The 22,561-nt window shown below is 44.4% G+C and overlaps 1 protein-coding gene across 1 annotated transcript in view; it reads left to right on the forward strand.

Moving 5' to 3' along the window:
• Positions 1–22,561, forward strand: part of MORC2 (MORC family CW-type zinc finger 2) — a 77,077-nt gene that overhangs the window by 48,572 nt on the left and 5,944 nt on the right. Inside the window, exons 9-22 of the mRNA XM_056859327.1 lie at positions 1,641–1,766; positions 2,748–2,827; positions 5,768–5,850; positions 6,626–6,711; positions 13,050–13,190; positions 15,366–15,520; positions 15,687–15,815; positions 16,267–16,372; positions 17,941–18,070; positions 19,017–19,091; positions 19,179–19,568; positions 20,081–20,221; positions 21,180–21,234; positions 22,059–22,200. Of these exons, the coding sequence (XP_056715305.1) occupies positions 1,641–1,766; positions 2,748–2,827; positions 5,768–5,850; positions 6,626–6,711; positions 13,050–13,190; positions 15,366–15,520; positions 15,687–15,815; positions 16,267–16,372; positions 17,941–18,070; positions 19,017–19,091; positions 19,179–19,568; positions 20,081–20,221; positions 21,180–21,234; positions 22,059–22,200 (1,839 nt within the window). The remainder of the gene's footprint in view (positions 1–1,640; positions 1,767–2,747; positions 2,828–5,767; positions 5,851–6,625; positions 6,712–13,049; positions 13,191–15,365; positions 15,521–15,686; positions 15,816–16,266; positions 16,373–17,940; positions 18,071–19,016; positions 19,092–19,178; positions 19,569–20,080; positions 20,222–21,179; positions 21,235–22,058; positions 22,201–22,561) is intronic.

Genomic DNA, 22,561 nt, shown 5'->3' on the forward strand with positions numbered 1-22,561 from the left:
TGGCGGTTACATATTATACTGTCTGCATTAACCAAGGCGCCCTTCGAGCCCCTCAAGGGGACCTCAATGATCCTACTCAGGTTGAAAACGCTATTCCTAGTAGCCGTCACTTCGGCGCAAAGAGTATCTGAACTGGGCGCTCTTTCCGTTAACAAGGGACTATGTGTCTTCCATAAAGACAAAGTGGTTCTGCTCCCAGACCCAACTTTTATTCCAAAGGTAAATACCCCCTTTCACAGAGATCAGGAGCTCTGCCTTCCGTCCTTTTGCCCAAATCCGTCCTGCCAAACGGAGAATGACTAGAATACCTTGGACATGCACAGGGCCTTAAAGATTTACATCGCCCGCACGGCATCCATTAGAAAGACCGAACCGATGTTTATCTCCTTGTCACCGGCCAGCAAGGGTAACAAGTTATCTAAGTCTTCAGTCAGCCAGGTCATCAGACAATGCATCGTCCAAGCATACTCCTCCAGTCGGATCCCAGTTCCGGAGGGCATTACAGCACATTCAGTGTGACCTCTGCAGCCTTCGCAAGCAAGCCTCTGTGGAGGACATCTGTAAAGCGGCCACTTGGTCGTCTATTTCAACCTTCGTACGTCACTATAGAATAAATTCCTTTTCCTCAGCAGATGCAGCCTTCGGAAGACGAGTCCTTCAACAAGTGACGAGCGAATTACATTCCCACCCGTAACAAGGGACAGCTCTTGGAGGTCCCAGAATTGAAGATGCCCTTCTCTCAGTGGAGAAGGACCCGTGTTTACTCACTGTGAAGGATCCTTCTCTCTGAGGTAAGAAGGACATCTTCCCCACCCGGATGAGAAGACTGAAGAAGAGACTGGAAATGAAATGTAATACAAATAAAATAAAATAAAAAAGGGGGAAAGAGGCAGTATATTTACAAGGGATTACTTAGGTCAACTAGCAAACCCAGTTACTAACTCATGGTGTTTATTCTTATTGTTTAAATGTTGCAACCTATTGTCAAGTTTCCTAGTCAGTTGTTCCTGTTCTTTCAATGTTGATTTTCAGCTCGTTAAGAATAGAAAACTGAAAGGGATAGTTTCCCGCCCATGGAGCAGGGGGTGGAACCATTTTTAACCCTTTTCTTCCTGCCTCCCCGGGCAAGCAAATGAGAACCACCCAGAATTGAAGATGCCCTTCTTACCTCAGAGAGAAAGACCCTTCACGGTGAGTAAACAAGGGTCATTCTCTTGCATCTTCTGATCTTCCTAGAGATGCGAAGGCCTGGAAAAAAATTATAGAAAAAATAAGTTTCTTTCCCTCTGAGGACTCCTCCTTTCCCCTACATTTGGAAATTTTGGAGAGCACTGGGGGAGGAAAACTCTTGTAAAACTTTCTGGAATGAGGGTGATGTTTTCTCAGATTTTCTGCAATTATTTTGCTCACTTCAGTGAAGGGTAGAGAAATGTATGGGTTGGAAGGTTTGATTGAAACAATCATATGAAGAATTACATCTGTTGGGTTTGCCATTTATGGCAGACTACTGTTAACCACATAATGGGGTGCAGCTTGCAAATGGGTGGAATTGGACTAATTTTTCTCTTCAAGCAGGATTCGTGGACTGTTTCTAGTCCAGAATGGATTTCCTGGTTTCTGTAAGCTCTTTTCTCTTTTAGGAAGCCAGAGCGTCGTTCCTTCCGTGCATATGCTGCCGTGCTGTACATTGATCCTAGAATGAGAATATTCATCCATGGACACAAAGTACAAACCAAACTCCTTTCCTGTTGCTTATACGAGCCTCGGTATGAGCCTTACTAGAGAGTTTCCATTGCTACTGGTGCTGTGTGTACCACTGTCTTAAGCATAGTGTTTGTTCTGACCACCACATGGATCTTGACAATGTATGTGTGTGTGTCAAGTTCCATCAAGTCACAGCTGACTTATGTTGACCCCTTTAGGAGTTTTCAAGGCAGGAAACTAACACAGGTGGTTTGCCATTGCCTTCCTCCGAATCTTGACAATAATGTAACATAAAAATGAAGAAGAGTTGGTTTTTATATGCTGACTTTCTCTACCACTTAAGGAAAAATCAAACCGGCTTACAATCAGCTTCCCCTCCCCACAACAGACACCCTGTGAGGTAGGTGGGGCTGAGAGAGCTCTAAGAACTGTGAGTAGTCCAAGGTCACCCAGCTGGATTCATGTGTGGGAGTGGGGAAACCAACCCAGTTCATCATCTGCCACTCATGTGGAGGAGTGGGGAATCAAACCCTGTTCTCCAGATTAGAGTCCAAAGTCACAAGTGGTAAAATCTCCATATTACTGGGCATTGATTATAATAGTTTGGCCTTTCTCTGTCACCACTATCTGATCTGGCCTAGATCCTGTTAAGTATTCCTAATGGTACAGAACATTCGAATGCATCTTTATGGATATCTACTCCTTCCAGTACCAGAGGTAGTATTCTTCCTTAAATCAGTTGCTAGGGAGCTCAGGTAGAATGTTACTGTTGTGGTCTTCCTATTTGAGGGCTTCCTAGAGGCAACTGGTTGGCCACTGTGTGAACAGAATGCTGGACATGATGGACCTTTGGTCTGATCCACCATGGTTCTTCTTATGTTCTTATGGTTCTTTCTTAAGGATAGGCTTGTTCTGCCTGATCGTTTCATCATTCTCATTCACCAAAGGCTGACTGCCTGGCCTAGAAGAATTAGCAAACCATTGAAGTTATTGCTATTTTACTAGTGTTGAGATTGTATTTTGTCTCTTTCCCTTTTATGCAGGATGTATAAATATGCTTCCAAACGCTTCAAGACCAGAGCGGAACAAGAGGTGAAAAAAGCTGAGCATATGGCTCGGATAGGTGAGTCTGTGGGGCGTGTTGCTTCCCTCCCTCCCCCCTCCCCCCTCCCCCCTCCCCCCTCCCCCCTCCCTCAGTAAAAAGGAATGGTTGAGAGGCCTCTTCAATAGCTATTACTGAAGGATTAAGATCAGCTGAACCTGTCCTTTGTGCTTATTTTCCTAAATAATCCTTCCTTAGGCTGTGGTCAAAGAGGCACCTTTGGAGAGGGCCTGTGGCTCAGTGGTAGAGCATCTGCTTGACATGCAGAAGGTCCCAGGTTCAGTCCCTGGCATCTCCAGTTAAAGGAACCAGGCAAGTAGATGATATGAAAGACCTCTGCCTGAGACCCTGGAGAGCCGCTGACAGTCTGAGTAGACAATACTGACTTTGATGGACCCAGGGTCTGATTCAGTATAAAACAGCTTCATGTGTTCATGTGTTCAACACAAAGCAGCACTTAACCTTTACAGATAGTTGCATGTAAACAAAGTTGTAAGCAGCCTGCTACCTTCTGATCCCGTTCCTTAAGTTTGTTCATAAAATACTATTTGGGTCAATGCAGAGCATTATTTTCAAGGCAGTAACTTACTGCAGTAGGTGGAATATTGCTAGGTGATGAGAGTTCTCGCAAGTCCAGGAGTGTAGTGAGATCATCCTCACCACTTGGAAGGGAAACTGTTTAGCCGAGTAGTTATATGCACCCTGTGGCACTACCACTTCACAAATGCCTTTCAAGGGGTTTGCCCATCTATATGGGCAGAACCAGGATATTAGATTCCCTTCATTTCTGTTTTGTCCTCTCACTTGCAAAATGTCTGTAGCTGTTAACATCTTCAAGCACAGGAGAGTTTTTTGTCTTCATCCTGTTTTGGTCTGGTTCCTGTTTTTGTTAGTGCGAAACTGTTATTGGTCGTGCATAACATACAGCAGTCAGCAGCATGATGAGGTAATGGAATTGACTATATCAGGGGTATCACACTAACTTGTCATGAGGGCTGGATATGACAAAATTGTCACTTTGTCAGGCTGGGCCATGCATCGCCAGCCCAGATCGGCTGTCTTGGCTGGCTCGCAGGTCGGATAAGGGCTCTCAGAGGGCTGGATACGGCCCCTGGACCATATGTTTGAAACCCCAGGACCATATTGCTTCAGGTTAGAGGTGAGAGATGTCATTTTTTGAATGCTTCCCATTTATAAAATTATTTGCAGTTAAAACAAACAAATCTAGTGCAGCAGGAAAAAATTCTAGTCCCGCCTTTTTACTTTGCTAACTCTGCATGTTCAGAAAGCTTTTTTTGCTTTGCCCAGTAAATATTTTTAAATGTCAGCTCCCACCTGTATTGTAGAAATGGCACACAGCATTTTATCACCTCATTCCCCCCTCTTAAATGTATTGAACATTCATTGAGGTGGTCAGGTGCGCTAACTCTAATTTTTGGGATAGCTAAATATTGTTGTTCTTTGATCTAAAAGCCAATAACCTGCAAGCGTGGACTGGCCTTAAAGGCCACCGGGGAAAGGTCTGGCAGTCTGACCCCTATGGCAGTGCTGCTTATAGTATGCGGAAACTGCTATCTGCCAGCCTTGCAAGGGGGGTGAGAGCTGTCACCGCTACAAGCCAGTGGCCCTCCCCCCTGTGAGCCAGCCCCACCTCATGGGATCCACCTACCCCACCTCATGCAAGGACGACACAAGCCACCATTTCAGCAGGGGCTTCTGCAGATGCCAACCTGACAATAGGCAAAATCAGCAACTGCGTATATGTGTTCTTTCTCCGTTGTGACTCCCGCCTTGCAGAATGGTCTTCCCAAGGAGGTCAGGAAAGCTCCCATTCTCTTGGCTTTTCACAAACTGTGCAAAACTACTCAAGAGGGCTTTTCTGTTCACGTAACAGGGTTGCACTGTACAAAATGTTTCACAAACTTACTTGGATAAATGATTGGGACTGTGGGCCTATACTGTGTGTGTAGCTTATTGTAAGCCGGATCCTATTATGTAATTTCTGTACCGCTTAATGTTAGTACTTATGCTAAGCTTCAGTTCTTTCTAGTGGTTCCAGACTTCTAGAATCTTAATGCATTGGTTATTGAATGTCTCATTTTGTAGTTTGCATGGACTCGCTATGTGTAATACTCCTTGAGGTGGACTATGAATAACGTAAATAACGCTCCTTGTGGGAGCCAGTGGGAGCTGCTGCCACAGTGAGCTGGCCGCTCCTGCCTAGCACAATGCAGATAGGAGCAAGCTGGATTGAAGCCATGGCAGCTTGCTCTTTCTTTTCCTTCCCCATTGGCGAAGCAGGCCCTCTTTCTCCCCTCCTCCGTTGGAGGGCAGGGCCTCTTCCAGGGCTGTTTTTGCTTCCCAGTCTACCCTGGTAACATAAAAATAAAACAAAAGCTTGGTTTCCCTTTTGCTTCCTGTGAAGTATGTAATCTTTGTAGGATGAACAACAAATTAAAGTAAATATATCCATTGCCATGTTACATTTGAAGTAGCCTACAGGTGCCATGTGGGTTCTTGTCGATATTCTGAAAATGGTTGCTTGCTTCTGGTAAATCATATATGTGGCTTTCTTTCTCTTTCTTTCTTTCTTTCTTTCTTTCTTTCTTTCTTTCTTTCTTTCTTTCTTTCTTTCTTTCTCTTTTTCTCTTTCTCTTTCTCTTTCTCTTTCTCTTTCTCTTTTTCTCTCTCTCTTTCTCTCTCTCTCTCTTTCTCTCTCTCTTTCTCTCTCTCTCTCTCTCTCTCTCTCTCTCTCTCTCTCTCTCTCTCTCTCCCTCCCTCCCTCCCTCCCTCCCTCCCTCCCTCCCTCCCTCCCTCCCTCCCTCCCTCCCTCCCTTCCTTCCTTCCTTCCTTCCTTCCTTCCTTCCTTCCTTCCTTCCTTCCTTCCTTCCTTCCTTCCTTCCTTCCTTTTTGGCCAAGTCCTAGTCTCCATATTAATGCTAATATTTCTCTTTATTTTAGCGGAAGAGAAAGCTCGAGAAGCAGAGAGCAAAGCCCGTGCATTAGAGCAGCGCCTAGGAGGGGATCTCTCAAGGGAGTCCAGGGTAAAAGAATAAATAAATACAATGTCTGGCTGGTGATTTGAAATTCCAGGATTCACGAGGAGGATTCAGGTCAGCTGCTCCTTAAGAGAGAAGAGTTGCCACAGATGCTAAATTGTCATCAGTGCAAGTGGCCTGTGGTATGGCAGAACTCATTCCTTCAAAACAGCTTGAGTGTCTGTGCGCAGGTGGGAGTTAAAGCTTGCCCAGGTCTGACCTGACTTAATGCTGCCACAACTGGTCATCCTATATTTCAAGGAATCCCTGTTAATCTTTGGTGTATATGTAACCCAAGGCTGTGTCCAGGGGTAGTGTGTTGGGTGGGTGGGGGTTCTAAAGTGGGATGTAGAAATTTTAGAAAATCCTGTTTATGGGATTTAGCAGTTAATTCTGATGTCCTGATCAAATTCTTACCCTTCAGTAGTTAAGTTAGAAAGTATATGATTTTATTTAGCAGGAGTGGAGTCTGTCCTTGGAGTAAGATGATTTAAGTTAGAGTTGGCCAAAGGTCCTAGTGAGGAATATAGAAAACTTATCCTGTTCAATAACTTATATTCAGCAATCAGTGGAAAAAAACTGTGTTGTGTGTTTCTTTTGGGGTTGCTGAATATCTTCTGTATTATAATCCCTCAGAGAGCTCCATTCCCATTGCTGCTATTTGGATAGATGTGTTTTATGGTGATTTGAGAGAGAGAAAAATAGTTGTAAAGACAGCAATGATAAAAAGTTAGTGCTGTGTTCACCCTATTTAAGATGTGGTGCTGTTTTTCATCTGCAGGTCATGTTGCGCCAGGCCCAGAACATGGCAATAAACATGCGCAGAGAGGCTGATGTCAAGAAGAGGATGAAGGAGGCAAAACAGCAGTAAGTGGCCATGTTATAGTTCCTTCATGCTTCTTCCTTTGTGGTTGCTTTTTTTCCCTCCACAAGTGAATGGCTGTAGATGGAGCAACACCTTTGAAATTGTGTAGTTATTTCATTTGTGACCCACACTCCATCCAGGGGATTCAGGGTGGTGTATATTGTGTGGGGGAGGAGCTGTTCCATTGTAGTTTCCAAAGAATCTTGTGTGGAAGGTTATGCTGAGAAAATAATAACTTTGTTGGAGGCCATCCAGTGTGCATCAGGGATGAGCAGTGGTTTAAACAGATGTTTTCCAGCTTTGTGTTCCATATGCTGTCCACTGTCCTGCATTTGTAGATAACCAACAGCAGTTGAGTTCGTGTCACACTTTACCTCTGAAGGCTTTCGCTGGAACAGTAAGCACTCTGTTCTTTTGTAAGGAAGGTGAAGCCTGTGGTCCCAACCGAGGTTTGTTATTTCTGCCAGTTGCCTGCCTTCTGGTTTTCAGATTTGTGTGTGATACGGAATCCCTCATTTCCTTTAGGTAGTTGAGCAGAAATCAGTCTTCTTGACAAGTGTTGTTATAAACAGTGTTGTTTGTGTGCTGCAATTCCGTGAGCGGACAAAAACCCTACAGAGAGGTCCTGAGGTGTATATGTAGGTGGCATAATGGTTGTGAAGATATCTCTGAAAATGAGTGGCCATTCCCTACTGAAATATCAGAAGCTAGAGGGGATGCTGAACGAGACTTAACAGGGATTCAGTGATCCGCCAAGCTCCTTGCTGTGCTTTGTTCTATCAAAAGTGGTGTAAATCATGCAAAAGAATGAGATTGCAGAATAAATCAAGTACATTTGCATAGCTCCTCTTATTTGGTACAACTTGAATAATTCATGCAGTTTTCAAAACTGGGTGATCTGCACGCTGAATATGGATGACCTTGGTACAGAAGTTAAATTATTGTGCATTCATGGCTATAGAAGGCATTATCTTCAGTAACTGCTCATTTGCTGCAGTATTGGGAATGCTGAAATTCTGGAGGGCATTTTCCCCCTTTGTTTCTTTGCACCAAATAGACTCTCATGAACAGAAACCCTGTTGGGATTATGTGTTCAAAATATTACAACCTCCAAGACAATACAGTCTTTCTTGCTGGGAAGGTAATATCTTGAGGAATTACCTTGAACGAAAAGCACTATTTATTCAGCCAGTTCCCTATCTGGCTGAATAATTGTGGATTAATTTACAGGGTGATTTTGAGGTCTGATGGGAAGGGCCATAAAGTGCTTCTGTAGTGCTGGTCAGCAATGAGTTTGCTAAAGAACTACTTTGTCACAGGAACAGTTGGCAGAAGCCCTCTACCCCATCTTTCCTTCCTTCCAAAATTAATTTCTACCGAGTCTCATTCTTTCTCATGTGTTCATCCACACATCTAATTTTCTTTTGGAGTTGGAAGGAGGAGACATCACTGACGTGAAGAAGTGGATTTGCTAACCTCTCTTCTGTAGCAATGAAAGTGCCCCAGCTGCACATGGCAGTGATCGTTCCCTCTTCATAGTATGGCACTGGTCTGAGGATAAGAATAAGCGTTGCTGAAGTCATCTTATTTTGCTGTTGTATAGTTGCTGCAACTGGAAAACTGACTGTCCAAAAGTTAACCCTACCGTTAAGTACATGGACACATGAAGCTGCCTTATACTGAATCAGATCACTGGTCTATCACAGTCAGTATTGTCTGCTCAGACTGGCTGCGGCTCTCCAGGGTCTCAGGCCGAGGTCTTTCACATTACCTCCTACCTAGTCTTTTCAACTGGAGATGCCAGGGATTGAACCTGGGACCTTCTGCATTCCAAGCAGATGAAGAAGAAGAGTTGGTTTTTATATGCTGACTTTCTCTACCACTTAAGGCAGAATCAAACTGGCTTACAATCACCTTCCCTTCCCCACAACAGACACCCTGTGAGGTAGGCAGGACTGAGAGAGTGTGACTAGCCCAAGGTCACCCAGCTGGCTTCATGTGGAGGAGCGGGGAAACATCTAGTTAACCAGATTAGCCTCTGCCACTCATGTGGTGGAGTGGGGAATCAAACCCGGTTCTCCAGATCAGAGTCCACTGCTCCAAAACACCGCTCTTAACCACTACACCGCTCTGGCTCTGTACCACTGAGCCACAGCCCCTCACTGTTAATTTGCCTTGGTGTGGATTCAGCATGACATTGTTTCTGTGGTTAAAATTATATACTAATAGGGATTTCTAGCTCCTGAGATTAAAAAAAAGTTCTGATACCTGGACAGGCCCCAAGATGGAGCCAAGACTCAAAGCTCACCAGGTTTGGTGTACATCTTGGAGCAAAGCCCAGCACAAAAGCTGTCTCTTTACGTGAGCTGTGCAGCTAAAATAAATGACCTTGCTCTTGTTTTTCTGTTAATTGGCCTGAAAGCAAAAAAAAATCCCCCCATTGTTTTGCAACCCTTCTAATTGCTAGAAGCAACTTCACCTCTGGGGCTTTCATCTGGTGGGCTTTCATCTGTTTCAAAACAAATTAGTTATATTGAGATAATATATCACTTTTCCTTCCTGCCTTCTCCAGGAAGCCCCCATATTCCTCCATTCAGGCATTGTCCAGGGTGAGACCAGCTTAGCTTTAACAGTTGTAACAGTATCTCGTGCTGCTGAGCAATGCTTGTTCAAATGAATGAGATGTTGAAAGTGGTCCCAGGAGCTAGAGCTACTGTAGAAAACAATCCATTCCCTAGGCTTGCAAATAATTACGTAGTGTGTTGTTGCTTTGTTGATTCCCACAGAACATGAGCCAACTTACCTAGTTTGTTATACTTTAAAAAAAAAATCCTTTTGGACTTTCCATGTTTCCATAGCCTGCCTATAAACCAGCTTTCTACTCCTTTCACGTAGTTTAGAAATGAGAGCTAATCGCAAATTATTGTACAGGAATTTTTGTTGCTTATAAGCTAATGCGGGCTAGGGCTGTCGATTCGGTTCCATCTGACATGAAAAACAGCCGAATTTTCCCTGATTCGCCAGTTTCCAGTTTGGATAGAGCCGAAATCAAAAAAGGTGGGAAAACAACGAGCCGAACTCGGTGAGTTCGGGCGGACGCTGGATAAATTCGTACAAATTTGGCGTCCCCGAATCAGCATTCTCCCACAGCCAATGGTGGCCCAAGCTGGGTCTTCTTCTGGCCAATTAGAGCAGGGATTCTCTTTTGAATTGGCCAAGAGAAGAGTATAAAAACTCCCGTCCCGAGTCTGTATTCATTTCCTTCCATTTTGGTGGTGCTGCTCCTGAGAGATCCTGAGCTGAGCTGCTGCTGCTTACTGGAATAGGATTGGATTTACTTCTCCCTGCTCCTGCTGGAAGACATCCACACAGTTTGATTTTTTGGGGTTTTACCTTTTCTCGTGTCTGTGGGGGGGGGGGAAGCAGATTCTGTGTGTGTGGGGGGAAGCAGTTTCTGTGGTTGGGGGGAAGCCAAAGGGGGGCTGTTTCCTGTTCTGCTGGGGGGGTGCCCGCTCACCTCTGTGGGAGTGTGCGTTCTGCCTTTTTCTGCCCGTTGCCACCCTCGCCTGGAGTTGAGTCAGTGCGGCGGTGCAGTGTGAGTCTCCCTCCGCTCAGCACCCGCTCCTCCTCCTTGGTTCGTTTGTTTGGGGTTGAGCTGAGCCGTACTGGTTTGAGGGGGGAGTTGCCTGTTCTGCCGGGGGGCCCGCTCAGCTCTGCGGGAGTGTGCGTTCTGCCTTTTTTGCCCGTTGCCACCCTTGCCTGGAGTTGAGTGCAGTCGTTCCCGTTGTTTCTAATGGGCTAGCCTGTCATTCGTTTTAGTACATCCAATGTCAGTGAGTCTCTCTCTGTCTGGCTCATTCTTCTCCTTCATTTGGAATTTGCGTCTTCTGCTTCAGGGGGGGGTCTGCTGGGGGGGCTTGATTGCCTCTGTGGAGTGTGATTTGGGGGGGTTACTTGTCCTAGGGGGACTGATTGCCTCTTTGTGAGTGTGATTGTTACTGTGGAAGATTTGAATCCAGCAGTATGAAATCTTATCAGTACTGAAGATACGGAATTTGCGCAGGTCGCACCTACGCTAGTAGCATTATAAGATGCACTTTGGCTGTGTTGAAATGCAAAGATACGTTACCCATGCTAGTTACGCTGTTTACTTACACTTTGAGTGTTCTAGGATGCACTTTCGGTGTAGTATGAAAGCTTTTCTTGCTTGTGTTACATCGGCTCTTAGAAGCCATGGACTGGCTTCTACTGTGTGTGAGGGAGGGGAGCCAAAGGGGGGGTTACCTTACCTGTCCGGGGGGGGGGGCTGGATCTCCTCTTTGCGAATGTGATTGTTGCTGTTTTCCCTCGTTTCACAGTGCAGGTCAGTGAGTCTCTCTCTGGCTGCCCCAGACACAATGGGAGGTTTTGCCTCGGATTTGCCACTCTCTATATGCACATTTCCCCCCATCCAAATTCTCAAATCTCAACAATAAGCCCTCTGCAGAGTTTTGAGAATTTGGCTGGGGGAAATGTGCATCTATAAAGCGGAAAATCCAAAGCAAAGCCTCCCGTGCATAAATAGCCAACGAGAAACAATGGGAGGTTTTGCCTTGGATTTGCCACTCTCTAGATGCTCATTAAGGATTGCCTGCTCCCATTCATTCCAATGGGTGGATGGGGGGACCCCTTCCAGACCCCATAACTTGGGACCCCCTGACCCAATCGTAACCAAAGTTGGGGGTTCTTGCAAGTAGGGTTCCTCCAAGCTACCCTGAAAGTTTGGGACCTCTACCTCCAAAAATGCTTCCCCCCCCCGGAACCACAAAAAGCCGCGAATGTGCTTTAAATGGTTTTATTTGGCCGAATTTATTCGGGAACGCCGAATTTCATGCCGAATTCCACGGATCCAAATAGGGGGAGTTCAGACTTCGGCATTTCCCGAATAAAAATGAGCCAAATTTTGCAGAATCTGAATTTTACCGAATTTTTTTTTTCAACAGCCCTAATGCGGGCAGGGTGTATTGGAATCAAGCAGCTTGCAGTAGATGTTATGGTTCACAGTGGGAAGTGTGCCTTGGTTGTTTTTACAGGGACCCTGGAGAGCTAATTCTTGAGAATTACAGCTTATTACAGAAGAACAGACAAGATAAGGAGGGATAAAGAGTCTCATGAATGTACAAAGCTGACCTATATTGAGTCAGACCACTGGTCTGTCAAGGTCTACTCTAACTAGCAGCAGCTTGTTAGGGTTTCTGGTGGTGGAGATCTTTCACATTACCCATAACCTGATCCCTTTTTAACTCAAGATGCTGGGGATAAACCTAGGATAGTCTGTATGTCATGTAGCTGCTTTATCACTGAGCCACAGCTACTCCCCTAGCCGTGTTGTTCCACATAGTATTTACAAAAATACTTGTATTCTGGCTCACGGTGGTGGTGGTGAAGCAGTTTGTACAATAAGACAGCAAAACATACTCCCACCGTTGCATCTGTTCTTTTTAGGCCTCCAAGTCATACATCAGTTAGACAAGACTGAGAATGGATAGCACACCTCAAAAATAAGCCCACTGCACATTTTGAGACAACTTCCTTTTGGAAAATTGAGGAAATGGCTAGAGGTTGAACCAGTTCTGATTTGGTTCTGAGTGGCAGGGAACAATTGATGTAGAATGTGAAGCAGGAAGAAAGCAGTTGGAGACTGCAACAATTTGAGATGCCCCAAAGTGCATTACACACACTGCAGCAGTGATGATGAGTCCTTTTGCAAGTGTCTTCAGTCAAGCCCACCCTGGTGCATGGATGCAGACTTGCATACCTTACTGTGTTTTTTCCTCTAATTTCCTGAGCTGAGGAAGATGCTTTAGTAAAGACAGGGAGGTAGGCCTCTGTTCCATAGCCAACCTACAAGCCTCTTCCTCCTGTCCACAATAAACAGCCATTGCTTGTATGGTACCCATGCACTGCAGTAAGATTTCACAAAGCTGCACAAAGCTGGTGATGCCCAGATGAAAGCCAGTGATGTCCTGTATAATGAAAATTAGCTTCCAAATGATGAATGGTAGGAGTGTAACCAAAGTGGGAATGCAGCCCCTTCATAAATCAGTGTTAGTGTTGTCACACACAGCTACTTGTTTACCCTCTCTTGACTTATTCTTACAATTTGCTTCCAAGAAATGTCACTGATATTATTTCATTATTGTGAGTAATAAGCAGTTATTTGATGTATAGCCCTTTTAAGCGGTTTGGTGCTGCATCTGTGGACTTTCAAGCATTTTTGCCATGGTCAGGTTTGTTTGGTTTATTGTCTGTTAACAATCCTAAGACTTTCATTGATGCTGTTTGTTTATATCTGTCCTAGGGCACTAAAGGAGCCAAAAGAACTAAACTTCATCTTTGGTGTGAACATAGAGCAGCGACATTTGGATGGGATGTTTGTCTATAATTGTAGCCGGCTGATTAAGATGTATGAGAAGGTGGGCCCGCAGCTGGAGGGTGGCATGTGAGTTCCCTGCAGTGATTTTTGTACAGCTGTTGCTTTCACAACAAAGGCTTGAGTTTCTACAGCACCGTGGAATGAACTGTCAACAATTAGGTTTCTCCCCCTTGATCACTCTACATTAGAATGATTTTGGTACAGAGATGGCCTTGTGTATTCTAAAACAGGTTACAGTTCTGCACCCTGGTTGTCTAAATTGTGCACAGAGAAAATATTAATTCTGTATTCTATATCAATATTGAAATCTGAGAAAATGTCCATAATTATTTTGTATAGTTTATTCAGTTTTTACTGTTTTCATATTGTGGTTTTGCTACTCACTAGGAGCACTGAAGCCTTGGCATTATGTTTTCAAACCTATCTTTGCAGTGATAAGTGCTAGAAATCTGCTTTTTAAAAAACAAAACAAAAAAGTTGAAGGGTAAGATTCACAGTAAGTTGAATTTGGTTGTTCTCACGTTCATGATACACCACACAACTCTATATTAGTAGATAAATGCCTTGACTGTTGGATTTCAAGCAGACTCTTGTTAGCCTTTTTCCCTCTAGAGGCAGATTCTCTTCCTCAGTTAAGAGCCTTCTCTGCAGCCTGCAACATTTTCTCACCTGCCAGAGCTCATCTCACAGTCTTCCCCCCACCCCGTAGTTCGGTGATCAAGAAGAGAAAGGCAGAGCACAAGTAGGGTTGCACTGAGATCGATACAAATGCACACTACCAAATGACTCTCTTCCTCAGAGTAGTTTTGCCAGTTGCCGCTCTAAGGAGTGTTTAAGAGTTGCACACTTGCTAACCCAGCTGGGTCCTTACAGCCAGCTGGGTCCTTACAGCAGGGCCTGAAGAGCCAACTGTTCAAGCTGATCATATTCAGGCCTTGGCAGGGAACTACTGTTCAGTTGACACCACAACTTTGCTCTGTGCAGCGCAAGTTGGCAAAGGTGGGACTTTCTGTTTAGACTTTCTGCACCGCCTTCTAGAAGAGTATTTTTATAGAGATAACTCATACAAGGGAGCCGTGTAACAGACGTTTATGCTGCACACCTTTTAATACACTGAAGTTTCTTAATGTGTTTATTTTATGTGCACCACAGCATTAACTGAAAACTTTATACCTGAAAGAAAGTGCTGCACTAATAATCCATATTCTAAATCCGGATTCCCCGTGTGGTGCCTGCCATGTGCTTCAGGAAAGTAGGCAGGGCCATTGTGAAAGAAGAACAGTGACTGGCTGCCTTTATATGAATAAAGGGACATTTCACTTGGATCCTCCTCTCTGCTCACTGGAGAAGGATCCAGATTCCTGTAAACAAGACCTACAGATCATCTGTGAAGCAGTGGGGCTTAGGAAGCACCAGAGCAGTGGAGCACTCCTGTCCCCCTTTGGACTTCTGTCTATGAATTTCATCCCTTACCCCTATTGGTCTTTTCTATATTTGTGTGTTATCCCCACTTTGACTTCTCTCTGTGTGTGTTTATATTCCCCATACCCCTTCCTCGTATGTGTGTTTGGCTCCACCTCCTGTGGTAGCCATTTTGTGCTTGGCTCCACTCCCTGTGGCAGCCATTTAGTAGTGGCACCTGCTACCCTGCCTCAAAATGCCTGCAGGCTTAGAAAGGTTGGGGGTGGGGGGCTGGTCTAAATCAGTGGGACCCAATTTGCTGTAGCCCTTGCAGAAGACAACAAAGCTTTTTAGTTATGCCATTCTTAGTGATAATTAGGTAACGGTAAAGGTCCCCTGTGCAAGCATCGGGTCATTCCTGACCCATGGGGTGACGTCACATCCCGACGTTTCCAAGGCAGACTTTGTTTGCGGGGTGGTTTGCCAGTGCCTTCCCCAGTCAACTTTCCTTTACCCCCAGCAAGCTGGGTACTCATTTCACCGACCTCGGAAGGATGGAAGACTGAGTCACCCTCGAGCCGGCTACCTTCCGTCGGGATCGAACTCAGGTTGTGAGCAGAGCTTTTGACTGCAGTACGGCAGCTTAACACTCTGCGTCACGGGGCTCCTATGTTAGTGATAATTAACATGCTAATAATCCTGGTACACATACTGCACTGAATAATGTGCACATATGGTATAATTGGAAGATGGGGAGAATGGTTTTCTGTGCTGTCATTCTTAACCCAGGCAGTTCAATTGGTGCAACGAGTATATCACAGTGGCTTTTTTCCTTCTTAGGGCATGTGGCGGCGTTGTAGGAGTGGTGGATGTCCCCTATTTGGTTTTGGAGCCAACACATAACAAGCAGGACTTTGCAGATGCCAAAGAGTATCGGCACTTGTTAAGAGCAATGGGAGAACATCTGGCTCAGTACTGGAAGGATATTAAAATTGGTAAGGAGTCCTTGCACCTTGGTGAAAGTTGGTCATGGAAGGGAATTAGGGAAATCTAGGAAGAAGAAAGGGGGCAGTAGGGAAGGAAGACTATGTATCAGCCACACAGTTTTACTCCTATACACTGTCCGTTCAGCATTTTAAAACTTTCTGTTTTAATTTTTAGCTCAGATGGGCATTAGCAAGTTCTGGGATGATTGTGGCTATTTATCAGCTAACTGGAACCAACCTCCATCAAATGAGTTACGTTACAAACGACGGAGAGCGATGCAGATCCACACTACCATTCAGTGTGGTGAGTCAAGCTGAGATTCTGGTATTTTGGGAGTAGCTGAGACCCCCAAGTGCTACTTTAGAAACAAATAATGGTTCCCAGACAAACATATTGACTCTTGCAGTCACTTTCTAAATCTGCCTTTGTATTGGGACTCTGGATCCTCCCTCTACAGCTGGGTGACCACTTTAGATGTTTGTTCTTGGTTAATTGTGCCAGTTAGAGCATTAGAAACCAAGATAAATTTGCCTTGGTGTGGATGCTAGGAGCTGGACATACCCAAATATGCTGAGGTCCTTGCAGTCCTGTGAGAATTGGCCCATGCATTCCGTTCCCACCCAAAGCCTAAATATGTGTATATTTTTAGATACAGAGTTCCCTGTGTGTCTTGCTTTTAGCCTCTGGTTGCCAGCCGATTTTATTTAGCAGGCCCTGCAAGTGACTGACTGTGTGATGTGTTTCTGTGAAACAGACCTGTGTCTGAAATGGCGGCGCCTCCAATTCCAGCTCAGCTCTGTGGAGCAGGGATACCCAGATTCCTGGGTGTGTGCGATGAACACTGAACCTGGACAAGACAGGTGAGCATAATATGTAAAGCTCTTTGAACAGACTAGTTATTGCTGTGACCCTTACAAAACCTTTGTAAAGTTGATCAACCTTCTTTTTTAGCATATTGCCCTCTTGCAACCAACAAGGAAAAGTCGCTAAGGCTAAAAGTGAGTAACTTGCCTAAGGCTTTCTAATAAGTTTACGGCTGAGGCGATGTTTGAAGCAAGGACTTCCTGTGTCACAGTTTAGTGTGGCCACTGTACGGGCATCATCACAGGAGATCACTGGTTCTGTAAAATAATTCACAGTGTTGCTATTTCAGACTTAGGCAAGCCAAGGTCTTGCAGAGATGTTGCTTGCTGTTGAGATTTTCCTAGTAGTAAGAACACTGAGTTCTCTGCAAGATAAAAAGCAAGCTTCCACTTTTGGAAAGTTGTGGTAAACAAAAGTTGTGCAAATGGAAATGTAGGTCTCACAGACAGTAGGTAAGAACATAAACCTTTTTCTGAGGAAAACAGGCTACAGGTGGGGGGGTGTCCACAAATTGCTTCTGCGTACAAAGCAGATTCTTTGCATATACAAAGCTAGATGGAGAAAAGGGTGAGAGCCTAGTCTCTTGTCATCTGGTTTCTTACATGCAAGATTTTTTTCCATATGCAAGAGAACTCAGGTTTCTGCCCACCTGCAGTCGCAAGTAGTACAGTTTGTGACAACTAAGTCCAACTCTTCGCAATGCCTTCATTGTTAGCAATATGCAACTTCGGGAGCTTGGAGAAATGAAATAAGAAGATACATGGGGAGAGAGGTAAAAATTTCAAAGCCTTCTAAATGGCCAGCATATTTTTGCGCTTCTTTAAGGTTGTGGCTTGTAAGAACTGTGCTGTTGAACCAAATCAAGATCCATCCAGTCCAGCATTCTGTCTCCAACCAAACATCCCTAGGAAGCTCATGAGTAGAGCAAAAGGATGAAGACCTTTTTATACATTTTCAGCATTGTCAATTGGAGATACCAAATAAGGCAATTGTGGTCAGCTGCTGCAACTAATAGTCAAGGACCAACAAAATTATGGAGGATGGGTCTATTACTTTTAAAATGTTTCTATGTTGGTGGCTATTGCCACTAGTAATAGCGAGTTCCATAAATCTTAACACCAGGCATTATTTAAAAGTGCTTTTTAAAAATTAACCCTGGACACAGGATGGCTGATAGGCTGTTCTGGAACCCTAGAAGCAGGTGCCTGCCATCCTGTATTGCTAGAATGCTTCTCTTAGGAAAAATGTGCTCTACAGTGATCACAACATTGTGCAAGTGAAGAAAAATGTGAGGAACAAAATAGAAGACTTCTTCCTTCTGTAAAGGGAACCTGCCTCCTTGTGGACTGAGGAGAACACCGTGTGATCTGGATCACTGGATGATGACAGAGAGAACTAAACTTTGTTGTCGTTTTGTTTGTTACTTGAGCGATACACTACATCATGCAGAAGCTTAGGTGGCCGAACAGTTCCCAGACTTGCTCTGAGTGGCTAAGGTGCAGTCCTAGCAGTGCTTTGTCTTCATTTCACTGAGCCTACCTCTTGTTCTTTTCTCCCTTCTCAGATGTGATGCTCCTGAACAGAAGCTGAAGGTGCCTCTGGGAATTTTGAAGAAGGAGAAATCACAGGAAGACAAGCAGAAAGAACTGACAGAGAAAATTCGCCAGCAACAAGAGAAGCTGGAGGCCTTACAGGCATGTCTGGGCCTTTGTGCTTGGGGTTTTCAAATGCTCTTACAAGTGGGACATGTCATCTGCTTTCGGATTTGAAGTAAACCTGTTGTCAGTATACATTAGAATAGCATCCACTCTTAACTCTCCTGTGCATACTCTAATTTGAAAGAAGGGTTTAAAAAAAAATCAAACTCAGTCTGTTCCTCATGATGAGGTTCAAATTGACCCAGTGGCCTGCCAGAGCTCAGACTTCCATGGTTGGTTCCAGATATGTGCTGTCTTTGTCTTTAGTAATGGGTAATCACCTGTCAAAAAGGATGATTTCAGGTTGGGTTTTTTATTCCTCCATTGGTTTGCGTTGGCAGGGGAGGGGTCCTGTCTGTCACCTTAAGGATAGTAAATTGACAACATCACTTTCACAAGTCTACCAGACTCACACAAAGAATGACTCAGGGGAAAAAAAGAATAGTTCTGGTATAGTTTTGACACATGGTTGCTACGCTAGCTCCTGCAACAATAGTGCTTAAGCCTCAAGTAGAGACTTATATATGTAAATGAACCACCAAGAATCAACCACCACAGGCAGAACTTCCATGGAATCTATTCACACTTCAGCTTCCATGGAGTCTGCTTCAAGGTGTTAGGGGCTGGTTCACACATGCAATATCCATGACCTGATGATTGCGACTTCAGTTGTCTAAATGAGCCATCACAGGTACAAAACTGCAGATAGACCTTCCATATGTCTTTGAATGAAATGATTTTTTTTTCGAGTGGTGTCAGTTCATATATTGGCTGCCATCAAGTAGTATTCATGCATGTGTGAAAAGACTGCTACAGACTAAGGAACTGATTCACAACGGGATTGTTAATCCCAGTTGGTTTTCACTAAGGGGTCAGGACAGTGAGTTTCTGGTGAATAGTGGTTGCTCATAAAATGATGAATGATATGATTGTTCTGCTCCAGAAAACTACACCAATACGTTCCCAAGCTGACTTGAAGAAACTGCCCCTGGAAGTCACCACTCGGCCTGTGCCAGAGGTAAGTGTCATCCCCTCCTTTGAAGGGCCTTCTCTCTGCCTCAGGAGCCTATGGTGACTTTTGTTTCTCCTGTCCTCCTCTTTGCAGAATTCAGACCTGCTGATCAGACCACAGCGGCCACGGTCTCCTCCTTTACCCGACGTGATTAAAAATGCTCCTAGTAGGCCCCCAGCTCAACTTTCCAGGTGTATCACACAACAGAAAAAGGCCCCCCCAGCTCGACCAGCCATTAGCTCCCCCAGATCGCAAAGCGTGGTATTCAGGGAGGAATTGAACATTTCCAGAATGCAGCCTCAAGCTGTGGCTCATGGGAAATCTACAGCCACCCTTGTAAGGCCACCACCCAAACCGGTGGCAGTAGGGAGGTCACCCCCAATGCTACTTCAGAACTCCAAGAGCCAGCCCAAACCTCCCAGCCCGAAACACTCAAAGCTGCTTCTGCCACCAAAGAAACCCTGTGTTGTCAAGCCTCCCCAGGTGAGTAAATAAGGACCGGGAGTGTTTTGCTCCTCCTTTTTATTTTGAATGTTCTTCACATCATTTAATTTGGTTTGTAAATTTGTTAATTGAGCTTAGGTATATACAAGGCCCAAGGAAGATTGTTTTCATTGTTTTCTAAAACTAAAGTATAATGAAAGAAATTGCTTTACATGCAGTAATTCCAGGGCGATAAAGTTTTTAACTGTCTGATGCGTAAAAAAACCACAGCGGTGTCTATATACCCAGGGATTTAAATTAGGCAGCAGTATGGAATACTAGACACAGCCACTTGTTGTCGGTGGTGAAGAACAAAAGGAAATGTTAATGTTAAAAGAAAGAAAATAAGAGACTGCATTTCACAAAGGCAGTTTGGAAAATAATTTGTGTCTTGCCATTCCTGGCAGGTAGCTTCTTCATGACAACACTTCTGCACGCTTCCATTTTCCAAATTGATGTATGAATGCTTTCTTGTTGTTGAAGATCATCTGTTCTTGTCCCCATCTCTTCAGGCTGCCAGTTCCCGGAAGAGAAGCATAAATACGATCGAGGATGAATCAGAGGAGGAGGTTGGACAGAGAAAAGAAAAAAGGAAACCGGGCAAAAATGTGACTGTCAAAGAAGAGAAGGATTCCAATGAGGTGGTGGTGGAGGTGGGTGAGCAGTGAGGAGAGCACCTTGACTCCTTGCCACTTCAATTTGCTGACCAAAATTGATAGTCACTGTTCCCTTTCATTTGGAGATTTTACCCAAACTCAGCTAAATTTGAGGCAAGATAGTCATTGAAAAATGTGTCTGGTTAGACATCCAAAATCAGTGATCAGCCCTAACTGACTCATTCAGTAGATGCAAGATTTGGAAGACTACTTCTCTAGAGAGCAGACTATGTGTAGCGACTTTTACCCTATCATGCTACTTTTCTACATCCTATCAGTCATAGACTGCAACATCACAGAACCACTGGAGAAAGATAATTTATCAATACCTGTGAATTCTGAGACTTAGTACTTCCAGAGTAGCGTGATGTACTCATTCTTAAGTAGTATGAAGGAATGTCAACCGGAGTTTTGGGAAAGCCCCATGCCACCCCCTCTGTCATAGCCTTAGTTCAGGTCTAGGGGCATGCCCTAGCCTCCTCAGGTTTTCCTTTTAAATTCTACAGTATGAGAGTTATGGCTTCAGACATTTGATTCTTATTCTAGTGTTAGGGACTTTTCCGGTTTCGTGGCTCACTCTGCAAGCTAAAAGGAAGCTCCATTCAGTGGTATCTTTCTGCATGTGGCCTTGCCTGCTGACCCAATAAGAGGTGGAATCCCATCTTTCAAAGATTGCCTCATCTCAGAACCATTGAAAACAAGAATTCTGTTTCATAGAAAAATCCTAATAGATTCATGTCTAATAAATATTATTTGCTATTATAAATATTTCACTCCACAAGAATCTTGCTGTGTTCTCTCCAGAATGCACAAGAATTAATGATGTCTGAAAGTTAAATGAAAATGCCAGCAGTTTTCTACTGAACCCCACAATCTCACTTCTTGTTAGATTCTGAGCATTTAGTTCAGTGCTGATGCGTGCAGTATTAAGTTATCCGAATTTCTCTGTTTTCAGCTCACAGACAGCGCAGGGGAAGAAGAGTCAGCAGAATTGAAAAGGGCGCAGAAAGGTAAGAAGTAAATCATATTTATGGAGATATGAAACACTGCATGGGTTAGACATCAGTCTAATAACAAAGTGTGTGTGGAGGGGTGCTGTTTAAAACTACTTTACATTTAGGCTAAACCAGAAATCTGTTGGCTCTTTGAATGCAGCCATTATTGCATTCTGACTAACCTTCAGAGCTACATACATTGAGTTCAAGGCTGTGTCTCATTCCAATGTACCACATTCAGGCATATGATCTGTTTTGATTGCAGTTCTGATAAGTGACTTCAGTTCGAAGATCTTGTATCGAAACTGTGGTGTAGTGGTTAAGAGTGGCGGACTCTAATCTGGTGAACAGGGTTGGTTTCCCAACTTCTACACATGAAGCCTGCTGGGTGATCTTAGGCTAGTCACAGTCTCCGAACTCTCTCAGTCCCACCTACCTCACAAGGTGTCTGTTGTGGGGCGAGGAAGGGAAGGAGTTTGTAAGCCGGTTTGATTCTCCTTAAAAGGTAGAAAAAGTCAATATATAAAAACCAACTCTTCTTCCTCCTCCATCTCAAATTCATAAAAGTCCTAAACATTATCTTCTCTCTCTCTCTCTCTCTCTCTCTCTCTCCCTCCCTCCCTCCCTCTTTCTCCCTCTCTCTCTCCCTCTCCCTCTCTCTCTCTCTCTCTTCCCCCCCGCTCCCCTATCACTTAGTAAGGGCTATTCAAGGAACAAAAAATTATGATTGTGACAGTAGTCTCATTTCAAGAGCATTATTTTAGAGGAAACTCAAGCTACAGTTAAACTGTAAACGTGCATAGTGCAAGCCTTTCAGCATCTGCCCTTCCATCTCTCAGATAAAGGGCTACACGTCGAAGTACGTGTGAACAAGGAGTGGTACACCGGACGTGTTACAACTGTGGAAGTGGGCAAGAAAGCCGTTCGCTGGAAGGTGAAGTTTGATTACGTTCCTACGGATACCACCCCAAGAGATCGCTGGTAATTGTCACGTGTGTGTGTACGCATATATGTGTTTAGGGATGCAAGGGCTGTCCATGGTGACCTTTTCTTCCATAATCTGTTTCTGGGCTGGGGGAGGTTAATACCATCCAGTATCTGATGAGACCACTTGTTGTGTTTGGGAATGCTGTTGGAGAGGTGAAGAGCTGTAGACTGCCAGGTATATTGAAGAAGTCGCCAGATCTCCTAGTAGCTTTTCTCTTTGACTTCATCTCATTGGGGGAAAAATCAGGAAAAAAGAAAAGGAAGAGATTCTCCAGACAACCAAAAGGTTGTCCACTCCCCTCTTAAAGCCAGCTTGGAGGGCTTTAAGAGGGGAGTGGACATATTCATGGAGGAA

Source organism: Euleptes europaea, chromosome 13 (assembly GCF_029931775.1).
Source record: "Euleptes europaea isolate rEulEur1 chromosome 13, rEulEur1.hap1, whole genome shotgun sequence".
Lineage (NCBI taxonomy): Eukaryota > Metazoa > Chordata > Lepidosauria > Squamata > Sphaerodactylidae > Euleptes > Euleptes europaea.